Source organism: Oncorhynchus kisutch, linkage group LG5 (genome assembly GCF_002021735.2).
Source record: "Oncorhynchus kisutch isolate 150728-3 linkage group LG5, Okis_V2, whole genome shotgun sequence".
Classification (NCBI taxonomy): domain Eukaryota; kingdom Metazoa; phylum Chordata; class Actinopteri; order Salmoniformes; family Salmonidae; genus Oncorhynchus; species Oncorhynchus kisutch.
Window position 1 is genome coordinate 46,695,461 of NC_034178.2, and position 13,361 is coordinate 46,708,821.

The 13,361-nt window shown below is 45.4% G+C and overlaps 1 protein-coding gene across 1 annotated transcript; it reads left to right on the forward strand.

Annotated features, from left to right (window-relative positions):
* Positions 1-2,851: 2,851 nt before the first annotated feature.
* On the forward strand, positions 2,852-11,609 carry LOC109891567 (transcription factor Sp5-like). The gene is made up of 2 exons (XM_031825209.1): positions 2,852-3,154; positions 10,130-11,609. The coding sequence occupies exons 1-2, from the start codon at positions 3,146-3,148 to the stop codon at positions 11,318-11,320; spliced, it is 1,200 nt and encodes a 399-aa protein (XP_031681069.1). The 5' UTR covers positions 2,852-3,145; the 3' UTR covers positions 11,321-11,609.
* Positions 11,610-13,361: the final 1,752 nt, after the last annotated feature.

The window sequence follows — 13,361 nt, forward strand, 5'->3', positions numbered from 1 at the left end:
CCAGCCAGCCAGGAGCCGACAGAGCCGTCAGCCAACCAGGAGCTGCCGATGTCGCCTGCCACGCCAGTGATGCTGGAATCTCCCTCCTGTCCGGAGCTGCCAGAGCCGCTCCTCAGTCCAGTGACGCCCTCTACGATGATCTCCAGTCCGGGGTCCGCTGCGAGGGTCCACGTCCTGCACCCGAACAGCCGCCGTGAAAAAGGCCCACCCGGACCCTCCCCTTTAGATTAGGTTTTGCGGCCGGAGTCCGCACCTTTGTGGGGGGGGGGGGGGGTACTGTCACGCCCTGACCTGAGTATTCTTTGTTTTCTTTATTGTTTTGGTTAGGTCAGGGTGTGACATGGGTGATGTATGTGTTTTAGTTTCAGCTATTTCAGTCACACCCATTGCTGACAGGTGTATAAAATGGAGCACACAGCCATGCAATCTCCAAAGAGAAACATTGGCAGTATAATGGCCTTACTGAAGAGCTCAGTCACTTTCAACGTGGCACCGTCATAGGACGCCACCTTTCCAACAAATCAGTTGGTCAAAGTTCTGCCTGCTAGAGCTGCCCCGGCATAGCATCAACGGCTCAGCCACAAAGTGGTAGGCCACACAAGCTACCAGAACTGGACCGCCGAGTGCTGAAGCGCGTAAACAGTCTGTCCTCGGTTGCCATACTCACTACTGAGTTCCAAACTGCTTCTGGAAGCAACGTCAGCACAATAACAGAAATGAGTTTCCATGGCCGAGCAGCTGCATATGCTGCATATGGGGCGTTGTGCCAGTAACCGAAAGGTTGCGGAATCGAATCCCCAGCTGACAAGGTAAAAATCTGTCTGCCCTCGAAACAAGGCAGTTAACCCACTGTTCCCCATTTAACTAGGCAAGTCAGTTAAGAACAAGTTCTTATTTACAATGACAGCCTACACCGGCCAAACCAGGACGAAGTTGGGCCAATTGTGCGTCGCCCTATGGGACTCCCAATCAAGGCCGGTTGTGATACAGCCTGGATTCGAACCAGAGTGTCTGTAGTAACACCTCTAGCACTGAGATGCAGTGCCTTAGACCAGGGCTCTCCAACCCTGCTCCTGGAAAGCTACCATCCTGTAGGTTTTCAACCAACCCTAAACTAGCGCACCTGATTCTAATAATTAGCTGGTTGATAAGGTGAATCAGGTTAGTTACAACTGGGGTTGGAGCAAAAACCTACAGGAGGGTAGCTCTCCAGGAACAGGAATGGAGACCCCTGCCGTAGACCGTTGCGCCACTCGAGAGCCCATGTAATTGATGTAATGTAATTGAGATAGATATGTACATATACTGTAGGTAGGGGTAAAGTCACTGGGCAACAGGATAGATAATATGCAGTAGCAGCAGCGTATGTGATGAGTCAAAAGGAGAAGGCACATGCCAGCTGATTGGTGAGTAAAATATTGACGTGGCATATCAAAGAGTGAAGCATTACTCCCATGTTTGTTCAGAGAAGACAGTGTGAATCAGGCCTTCATGGTCGAATTGCTGCAAAGAAACCACTACTAAAGGACACCAATAAGAAGAAGAGACTTGCTTGGGCCAAGAAACACGAGCAATGGACTTTAGACCGTTGGAAATCTGTCCTTTGGTCTACACAACCCAACCAAGCCGCACTGCTTCTTATCACAGCGCCATCCAACCCGGAAGCCAGCCACACCAATGTGTCAGAGGAAACATCGTGCACCTGGCAACCTTGGTTAGCGCGCACTGCGCCCAGCCCGCCACAGGAGTCGCTGGTGCGCAATGAGACAAGGATTTCCCTACCGGCCAAACCCTCCCTAACCCGGGCGATGCTAGGCCAATTGTGCGTCGCCCCACGGACCTCCCGGTCGCGGCCGGTTACGACAGAGCCTGGGCGCGAACCCAGAGTCGCTGGTGGCACAGCTGGCGCTGTAGTACTAAATTTTAGATTTTTGGTTCCAACCGCTGTGTCTTTGTGAGACGTGGAGTAGGTGAATGGATGATCTCTGCATGTGTGGTTCCCACCGTGAAGGATGGAGGAGGAGGTGTGATGGTGTGGGGTTGCTTTGCTGGTGACACTGTCTGTGATTTATTTAGAATTCAAGGCACACTTAACCAGCATGGCAACCACAGCATTCTGCAGTGATACGTCATCCCATCTTAGTGGGACTATCATTTGTTTTTCAACAGGACAATGACCCAACACACCTCCAGGCTGTGTAAGGTCTATTTGATCAAGAAGGAGAGTGATGGAGTGCTGCATCAGATGACCTGGTCTCCACAATCACCCAACCTCAACCCAATTGAGATGGTTTGGGATGAGTTGGACTGCAGAGTGAAGGAAGGAAAAGCAGCCAACAAGTGCTCAGCATATGTAGGAACTCCTTCAAGACTGTTTGGCAAAGCATTCCAGGTGAAGCTGGATGAGAGAATGCCAAGAGTGTGCAAAGCTGTCATCAATGACAGTGGCTACTTTGAAGAATCTAAAATATAAATGTATTTGTTTAAAACCAGTTAAGCCTAGGGCTGAATACTGCCCCCTTTGGAGGAAGTGCGTACCCATAGTAAACTGAAAATATTTTTTTCCCAAAATTGCTAATATATGCATATAATAATAATTATTGAATAGAAAACACTCTAAAGTTTCTAAAACCGTTTAAATTATGTCTGTATGTAAAGCAGAACTCCCAGGGCAGCCTTTCTTCCAAACACACTCTTGGCAACAGAAAAGTTGGGACAACTTTGACGTCATCGCCCCCACCCTTCCCAACCAGCTACGGATCCAGGAACAGTTTCTATGTGTTCAGGGCGATGTCTGCTTTCAAATGATGCGTTCTTTGTGAGAATCCCGCGCGCCCCTGTCCTTTGGCGGGCTAAAACATTCGGGTCACACGAAAATACATGCACTCTATTGCGCACGTCGGCCTCTTTTTCCATGAAACACCAATTGACTTCGGTTTGTCTGTTCTCGCTGATCTTTGTTTTACATGATTAAAACATCCTAAAGCTCGATTCTGCACTTAGTTTGACCAGTTTAGTCGACATATAATATGTAATTTTGAAGTTTTGATGCGCAAGAGTGCGGGACCAGAAGTCATTTTGGGTGCATTTCAGCTGAAGCTGTTGGCATATGCTAATACAGAGACACACAACTTGAAACCAAACGATGTATTGGGTAAGTATAACTCCTTCCACGTCTTCTGATCGAAGAACATCAAAGGTAAGGGAATATTTATGTGGTTCATTTTGGGTTTCTGTGCTCTCCAAACTTAGAGGAGACATACAGCTAATATCTGAGCGCCGCCTCATATTATAGCCTAGTGAACGAATTCTGTAACGTTAAAAATAAATGTAACACAGCGGTTGCATTAAGAAGAAGTGTATCTTTGTAACTATATGTAGAACGTGTATATTTAGTCATGTGTATTGCTTGTTATCTGACGTTATCTGTCGGAGCTATCATAATTTCTCTGGACATTTGAGTAGCATTTTTCAAAAATGTCGTCATTGTAAAGAGTCTGGAGACGCGGTGGAGAACGTTCTGCTGCCTGCAACATCCTCCAGTATGACCGGTTTGGCGGTGGGTCAGTCATGGTGTGGGGTGGCATTTCCTTGGGGGGCCGCACAGCCCTCCATGTGCTCGCCAGAGGTAGCCTGACTGCCATTAGGTACCGAGATGAGATCCTCAGACCCCTTGTGAGACCATATGCTGGTGCGGTTGGCCCTGGGTTCCTCCTAATGCAAGACAATGCTAGACCTCATGTGACTGGAGTGTGTCAGCAGTTCCTGCAAGAGGAAGGCATTGATGCTATCGACTGGCCCGCCCATTCTCCAGACCTGAATCCAATTGAGCACATCTGGGACATCATGTCTCGCTCCATCCACCAACGCCACGTTGCACCACAAACTGTCCAGGAGTTGGCAGATGCTTTAGTCCAGGTCTGGGAGGAGATCCCTCAGGAGACCATCCGCCACCTCATCAGGAGCATGCCCAGGCGTTGTAGGGAGGTCATAGAGGCACGTAGAGGCCACACACACTACTGAGCCTCATTTTGACTTGTTTTAAGGACATTACATCAAAGTTGGATCAGCCTGTAGTGTGGTTTTCCACTTTAATTTTGAGTGTCACTCCAAATCCAGACCTCCGTGGGTTGATACATTTGATTTCCATTGATAATTTGTGTGATTTTGTTGTCAGCAGATTCAACTATGTAAAGAAAAAAGTATTTAATAAGAATATTTCATTCATTCAGATCTAGGATGTGTTATTTTAGTGTTCCCTTTATTTTTTTGAGCAGTGTATAATCCCAAAACAAGCAAAAACTACAACAACTGGCCATAAAGTTTTCTAATTCAGGAGACGCATAGCCTCCCAACCTCAGCTGTCTGACCGTATGTACATATCTCAACCAGAAGCCATGGATTACAGGCAACATCTGCACTCTGCTAAAGGCTAGAGCTGCCGCATTCGAGGAGTAGGACACTAATCCGGACACTTATAAGAGGTCACGCTACGACATCAGATTAACCATCAACCAGGCAAAGCATCAATACAGGACTAAGATCTAATCCTACTACACTGGCTCTGACAATCGTTGGATGTGGCAGGACATGTGTAAAGATCGTCTGTTGAAGAAGGTGTGGACCAAAGGACAGCGTGGTAAGTGTTCATACTTTTATTTCAACTGAACACTAAATAACAAAAATCACAAAGAGAATGAAAGAAAATCGAAACAGTCCTGTCAGGTGCAGAAACACAAAACAGGAAATAACTACCCACAAAAACCCTGTGGGAAAAGCTACCTAAGTATGGTTCCCAATCAGAGACAACGATAAACAGCTGTCCCTGATTGAGAACCATACCCGGCCAAAACAAAGAAATACAAAAAAAATGAAAAAGGAACTTAGAATGCCTACCCAAATCACACCCTGACCATACCAAAATAGAGACATAAAAAGCTCTAAGGTCAGGGCTTGACAACATGCAAACTATCATGGATTACAAAGGGAAACCCAGTGATGCAAGCCGACCAGGCTAGCCAAATGCCTTTTATGCTCGCTTCGAGGCAAGCCACACTGAACCATACATGACAGCACCAGCTGTTTCGGATGACTGCGTGATCACGCTTTCTGTAGCCAACATGAATAAGACCTTTAAACAGGTTAACATTCACAGGGCAGACGCATTACCAGGACACATACTCAGAGCATGCGCTGACCAGCTGCCAAGTGTCTTCAGTGAAATGTTCAACCTCTCCTTGACCCAGTCTGTAATACCTACATGTTTCAAGCAGACCACCATAGTCCCTGTGCCCAAGAACGCCAAGGTAACCTGTCTAAATGACTATCGCCCTGTAGCACTCACATCTGTAGCCATGAAATGCTTTGAAAGGCTGATCATGGCTCACATCAACACCATCATCCTAGACACCCTGGACCCACTCCAATTCGCATACCACCCCAACAGATTCACAGATGACGCAATCTCGATTGCACTCCACACTTCCTTTTCCCACCTGGACAAGAGTGAGAATGCTGTTAATTGACTACAGCTCTACAGTTCAACTACAATTCAACACCATAGTGCCATCCAAGCTCATCACTAAGCTAAGGACCCTGGGACTGGACACCTCCCTCTGCAACTGGATCATAGACTTCCTGACTCCAGGTGCTAAGGGTAGGCAACAGCACATTCGCCACGGTGACCCTCAACAGCACGGAGGCCCTCAGATCCTTAAAAAGTTATACAACTGCACCATTGAGAGATTTTTTATTTATTTATTTGACCCCCTTTTTCATGGTATCCAATTGTTAGTAGCTACTATCTTGTGTCATCACTACAACTCCCATACGGGCTCAGGAGAGACGAAGGTCAAAAGTCATGTGTCCTCAGAAACTCAACCCAACCAAGCTGCACTGCTTTTTAACACAGTTAAGCCAGCCGCACCAATATGTCAGAGGAAACACCATGCACCTGGCAACCTTGGTTGGCACGCACTGTGCCCGGCCCGCCACAGGAGTCGCTGGTGCGCGATGAGACAAGGATATCCCTACCGGCCAAGCCCACCCTAACCCTAGGCCAATTGTGCATCGCCCCACAGACCTCCCGATCGCTGCTGGTTGCGACAGGGCCTGGGTGCGAACCCAGTCTCTGGTGGCACAGCTAGCACTGCAGTGCAGTGCCCTTAACCACTGCGCCACCCGGGAGGCCCCCATTGCGAGAATCTTGACTGGCTACATCACCACTTGGTATGGCAACTGCTTGGCATCCTATCGCAGGGCGCTACAGAGGGTAGTGCGTACGGCCCAGTACATCACTGGGGCCGAGCTCCCTGCCATCCAGGACCTCTATACAAGGCGGTGCCAGAGGAAGGCCCTAAGAATTGTCAATGACTCCAGCCACCCAAGTAATTGACTGTTCTCTCTGCTACTGCACGGCAAGCGGTACCAATGTACCAAGTCTAGAACCAACAGGACCCTGAACCGCTTCTACCCTCAAGCTATTAGACAGCTAAATAGTTAGTTAAATAGTTAACCAAATAGCTACCTGGACTCTGAATTGACCCTTTCTGCACTAACTTTTTTGACTCATCACTTATGGTGTTGCTACTGTTTATTATCTGTCCTGTTACTGTATTCCTAGTTATATGTACATATATACCTCAATTACCCCTGCACATCGACTCAGTACCGGTACCCCATGTTTTGCCTCCTGAGTGGCGCAACGGTCAAGAGGTGTCAATACAGACCCAGGTTCGATCCTGGGCTGTATCACAACCGGCCACGATCAAGAATCACATAGGGTGGCGCACAATTGTCCCAGCGTTGTCCGGGTCAGGGGAGGGTTTGGCCCGGGGGGGCTTTACAAGTAGGCTGTCATTGTAAATAATAATTTGTTCTTAACTGACTTGCCTAGTTTAATAAAAAATAATAAAAAAATGTATATAGCCAAGTTATCATTACTCATTGCGTATTTATTAAGTGTTATTACTTTTCTATTATTTCTCTATTTTCTTTCTCTCTGCATTGTTGGGAATGTGCCCATAAGTAAGCATTTCAATGTTAGTCTACACATGTTGTTTAAAAGGAATGTGACAAATAAAAATGTGATTTGGACAGTGGGCAGTGCTAGAGGGTTTCCAACGCAAACCACGACCTTGAGCTCTAGCAGATGAAACCACAAAACCGCATGCTCCTTCACTCATTCACTCACTACATTAATCAAATGATCACGTTGCAGGTGCCAACTGAGGGAGCGTCAATATTTCAGTTAAGGCCTCTCTCTCATTCATGCTAGAGAGAAAAGTATGAAAGCCTGTTTGTTGATGTGATGCACTACCTCTCCACCTAGCCTGTTCTAGTGATCCCTGGGATCTCTCCCTGCCCGTGCCTCTGGAACCAAGGGAGCGCAGGGAGATTCAGGGAGATTCAGGGGGTGATTCATCCATAGCTTCAGATGTGAAATAAATACTTGCATTGTAAAATAACCTCTTAACAGAATTTACAACATTTTCTATTAAATTTCATTTCTATATTCCAATGTGAAAATTCCTGACAAACGTAATCTGCCAAAATATTTTCAACTCTATTTTTGGTGTGCTACAGGTTTCCTCCAGCAACCTTTCATAACAAAATAAAACTGTAGGATCAAAACAATCATGTTTCCAACAGCAGTTATGGGCATATAAGACATATAACACTTAACATATAACATCATGGCCTCTTAACTGACCCTCATTTGTCTTTAACAGGTAATAGTCTAAATGATCTAGGTTTGTTGGCCTGTCCCTCACATCTGACCATTTTGTCATAACAGATGTCACAGTCCTTGGTGCAAATATAGATGTATGATGGGATGTCATGGAGACATGACTGAAAGATGAAGCAAACCTTATACCTTATATATCCATTCAAATGAAATGTCCATTTAATTTCTATGGATGCATTTTTAAACTGAAATGCAGGGGAAAAGAGATATGGATGAATACAATTGACAAATAACTTCACAATGGTTATTGACTCCTGAGTGAAATATGGTGTCATAGTTAACTAGTAAGGAAAGAAAATGTATAAAAATGCCAGAATAAAGACACAATCAAAATAAACAAAAGTCCATCATTGATTTAAAGCAACAGTGACAACATCATTAGTTTTAAATTGAATGCAAAAGAGAAATGTCCTGTTGGTTGTCATTGAGATTAGGATGGGACGGGATTGTTATTTGTTGCTATGCAAATATCACTTGACACCTCTTGGAGGGCTCTTTGAAGAGGCAAAATGGTCACCGTTGCAAACTGTTGTGTCTGCATTTGCAATAAGATTAGATATGGCCTTCACTTGAACCCGGGGAGGGGGATCTTCGAAAACCATTAGTTTGATTGATTTTCAGACGGTATTGGGGCGCTTTGATCTTGTATTATTATACAGAATCAAGAAAGAAACAAACAAAACAATTTCCAATACTTGCAATGAAATAGTAGTAGACCACCTATTATAAAAAGATAAATTGTGGATATTGGTCCATTAGTGAAATCAGGCTAATTCGGCACAAAGAAAAAACATTATCCCTGATGTTCATATAGTCTACACTACTGTAGCCTTTATGTAACCGATGTGAAATGGCTAGCTAAGCTAGTTCGCGGTGGTGCGCGCTAATAGCGTTTCAATCGGTGACGTCACTTGCTCTGAGACCTTGAAATAGTTGTTCCTCTTGCTCTGCAAGGGCCGGGGCTTTTGTGGCGCAATGGGTAACGATTCTTCGAGAGTGGCTGTTGTCGATGTGTGCCGAGCCCAGGTAGGGGCGAGTGACTGAAGCTATACTGTTACATATATACTATATGCTGCAAATACTGCATCCAAAATTACACCGTTTTTTTTACTCTAGTAATTTTGCAGTGTAGCTGCAGTTAGTGGGCAGTATAACTGCAGTACGCTGCAGTTATTCTGCAATTACTGCATCCAAAATACCACAGTGTACTGCAGTTACTGCACAGTTTCAAAACTGCAGTAAAAGTAAGGGTAAATTATTCAGGTAAACCATATAGTGAATGTCTATGTCCCTCACCCCTCCTCTCTTTCTCGCTCTCTGTCGGATTCGATTATGCTGAGCTGCAGGGGACCAGGCAAAGGCCGGTCAAGTAATCGGGAGAAATGAGCGCCATTCTCAAATCAAATAGTAATCGAACATTTTGTCAACAGGGCAGCATGGTGCATCGCCCAGCTCTTTTCCATAAAATAAATGTTATCATTTTTCTATTAAAAAAATTTGGCAAGGAAGATAAAGCATTTAGGCCTAATATCAAAACCAATCACCTTTGGATGAGAGAACACAAAATCCTAATAATTATGCTACTACATGTGCTTAATTACGTCACATTTGTTTTGAGCAGATTTAACCGAGGCAATCAGTGAAGACAAGGATGCAGAAGGGATACCACCGGAGCACGTATTTTGGAATTAATCATTCCTACAATAAATTTTTTATTATCCACTTTTATTTCTTCACAACAATATAAAACACGTTATGAGGTTTATTTATTTTTTCTTCAGAAAATTAGACTGACTTTGGATGAGAATTGAGACACAGCAAATCCCGTTTTCTAGATTTTGTTTCGGTGCTGCACTTGTGCTGAGACCAGTTTAAAAACTACGTTGGCCGCAGAAGCGCAAAAGTCATGGCCGCATTTCCGGGGACCGACCACTTTCTAAACCATTTCTTACAGACGAGGAAAATGTTTTTAGTGGAATTTGGTATGGGAGAGTCATTTCAGTGTTAGCCTTCTTCAGAGTACATTTTGAAATTGTCAAGTGCAATTATTGATAAATTTTCTCCCAATATATTTATAGGAATTCGTCTGGATTCATTTGTTAGCAGCAGTATTTTACCTTAAAATATTTACTCTATTGTAGTTAATAACATACATTGACTACATCAATAAAATTATAACATATATTTTAGAAATAGAGATGTAGAAGTTCACAGTAAAAGGTAACCACTGTTCTATAGTTTCTCTATATTATCACATTAGAAAGAAGTCTAAGTTCTGTGTTATCACTATAATATCTTGATTTTGTATGTGGTTTTTGCTCAGGAATATCTAATTCAATAGTGTACAGCATGTCTAACATCCATTCTTTCTATACCCCATAGGACCGCACACCCAGCTCCTCTCCTGAGAACGGACCCCATCCCCTCTCCTCCTTCTTGGCCAGACCCTGTGTCCAAGCCCGGCTGGGGGGCAGTGGACTGGGGCAGGAACGGCCACACTCATCCTATGAAGGGACCATGAGTTCCATGACTGTGATGCTCCAGTTATTGGGCAGTGAAGTGGCCCAGAGCTCCAGTCTAAGGGTCCAACAGGTGGCAACTCTGACAGTGCCAAAACTTAATTTTCCTGGACACGTCCAGAGCGGACTGGACCATCACCCCCATCCCCACCAGCACCACCACCTCCATGAGCTGCCTCTCACCCCTCCTGCTGAGCCCTCCTCCACCCCGGCTGCCTACACCTTTGAGCTCCCCCCAGTGAAGATGCTCGCTCCTCAGGTCCAGGTTAGCTCTCATACTCCATACTTCCACCCCCAGCACAATGATATGGGGGAGAACTTCCTCCAAGGTTCCACAGAAAGACACCCCCACCACCCTGGTCGGCATACAGAGGAAGGTCAGCAGTGGTGGATATTACCCCAGACCACCAGGAGCCCCCATGGTCATCAGCAACCTCATGGCCAGACCCACCATCACCACTCTCACCCCTTTGCCCTGGGCAGACAGCTGGCGTTGGGGAACCAGCCTCAGATTGCAGCCCTCCTCCAAGGCTCTTCCAAGTGCCTGCTGGGCTCCACACGCTGCTGCAGGCACTGCAAGTGCCCCAACTGCCAGGCCTCCTCAGGGTGCACAGGGGCTCCAGCTAACCCTGAGGAACCAGGCCAGAGGAGGCTCCACATCTGTCACTTGCCCGAGTGTGGCAAGGTGTACAAGAAGACTTCCCACCTGAAGGCCCACCTGCGATGGCATGCCGGGGAGCGACCTTTCGTCTGCAGCTGGCTCTTCTGCGGGAAGAACTGCACGCGCTCTGACGAGCTGCAGAGGCACCTGCGCACACATACTGGGGAAAAGCGCTTCGGCTGCCAGACGTGTGGGAAGGGGTTCATGCGGAGCGACCACCTGGCAAAACACGAGAAGACCCACCAGGGGGGAGGGGCCACGACAACCAGGGCCCCCAACAGGAGGCTCCACAGCCACAGGGTGGCACCAGAGGACCAGCCAGGAACATCAAGAAGGAGTAGAGAAAATACAAAAAGCCAAGTGACTCGCGGTCAGTATGGTGTGTTTTATTGAGAACCCCTGCTCCCTCTGTGTGTGTGGAGTTCAGGCCATGAGACCCACAGAAAGACAGAAGGGCCAGTGTGGAGACAGAGTCGAGGGCAGACCAATGGCCTTTCTCTGGAGAAAGAGACTTCTTACACAAACCTTTACACCATCAAACCATTGTCATGACAACATGTTTGTCATGGTCATTGTAGCCAGCATTGTCCACTCCGCCAGCAGGAGGCCTGTGATCTTCAGAGGATGTTCTGTTCAGCATGACTGCCTGTGTGGAGATTGGCAATAAAAGCAGAAGAGTTGTGGTGGTTGAATATTCCTTTCTCATGGACCTCTAATGGAGATAACTGGTCTCAGAGAGTGACCAAAGACATCAGGGAGGAAGTCAGAATACAAATAATTTTGGAAATAATGCTGTAATGCTCTTTACAATGGCTATTTTCATTCAGTCTGCCAGTAGAAAATATCTGAATGCGGTGTTATGGTTTTCAATAACACCACACTAGAATGTATTTTAATCCTTAGAGGAAGGACCACATTCTCTTTTGGATAAGTACAAAGTAGCGGTTTATTGGGCTTATTTCTTAAGTGTGTATTTTTGGGACATTTGTGTTGATATCATACAATGTATTGTAAATTAATTACATATATTAGTCGATTTAGCATGATGCACAGGATAACTGACATTAATTGTAATTTGGTTGTCAGAAAACCAAAATAATAGTGATTCAATTAACACTGATCTACATTACATGAGTATAAAATCAGAAAGAATAAAAACTATGTTTGAGTTAAACAAACTGTTTGAGCTTGGTTTCATTCAAATAAAACAATAAAAGACTGAACACTTTCAGTAATGTCACGGATTCCCCCAGTACTGCTGGTCATTCCGTGCACCAGCTTCTGAGGTCTACGTCACCGGACTCTAGGCGTCAATGAACTGTTTCATTACGCACACCTGGTTCCCATTACCCCTGATTAGCAATTGTATATATGTGCCCTCTGTTCAGCATTGTTTTGTTTGGTTGTTGTTCCCAGGTCCGTTGGTCTTGTACTTTGTTTTGGCTTTTGCCCTGCGTGTTTTGTGTTCTCATTATTACGGGTCTCGTCCTGTGCATTGTTGTTACGGGACTCGTCCTGTGCATTATTACAGGTCTCGTCCTGTGCATTATTACGGGTCTCGTCCTGTGCATTCTTACGGGTCTTGTCCTGTGCATTGTTATTACGGGTCTCGTCCTGTGCATTGTTATTACGGGTCTCGTCCTGTGCATTCTTACGGGTCTCGTCCTGTGCATTGTTATTACGGGTCTCGTCCTGTGCATTGTTGTTATGGGACTCGTCCTGTGCATTCTTACGGGTCTCGTCCTGTGCATTGTTGTTATGGGACTCGTCCTGTGCATTGTTATTACGGGTCTCGTCCTGTGCATTGTTATTACAGGTCTCATCTCATCTCGTGTATTTATTAGAGGTTGTATCTCACTCTTTTGTTTGGGTTACATCCCTGTGTTTTTGTATGTTTGTTTTGGGATTCGTCCCTGTGCCTTTTCATGGCATGTTGTATTTTTGGGCCGAGTATTGAAGCCCCCTTTTATATATTCCTGCGCCTGTCTCCAATCACTTCTACAACGTGACAAGTAATGATAACTCAAGTGATTGTTTGGCCATTTTGTCAACTGTTGTCAATTACTGTTGACAATATATTTGAACATGTGCGTGAGCATCTTCTATCAGGTAGCCATCTATCACCAAGTGCCATATTTTGAGCATTTAAAGTTGTCCCTCAACGCACCATTTTGAGGAAGCTAAATACCTGTAGTATTTTTCCAATACCCTCCCAAAGCATGTTAGGTAGGCAAAATGAACCACATGGACACTAAACAAATCACCAATGGATGTGAAACATTTTTGTTTAGTTTTATACAGAATATATTGAATTACTCTTACTTAGTGGCGCTATTGTTCACTTTTGTATTGTTCCTGTGTGGTGGAAGTATTCATCTCAAAGGCAACGGCTAGTGTTGACTACGTGAAGGAAATGGTCATTCTGGGAATTTCC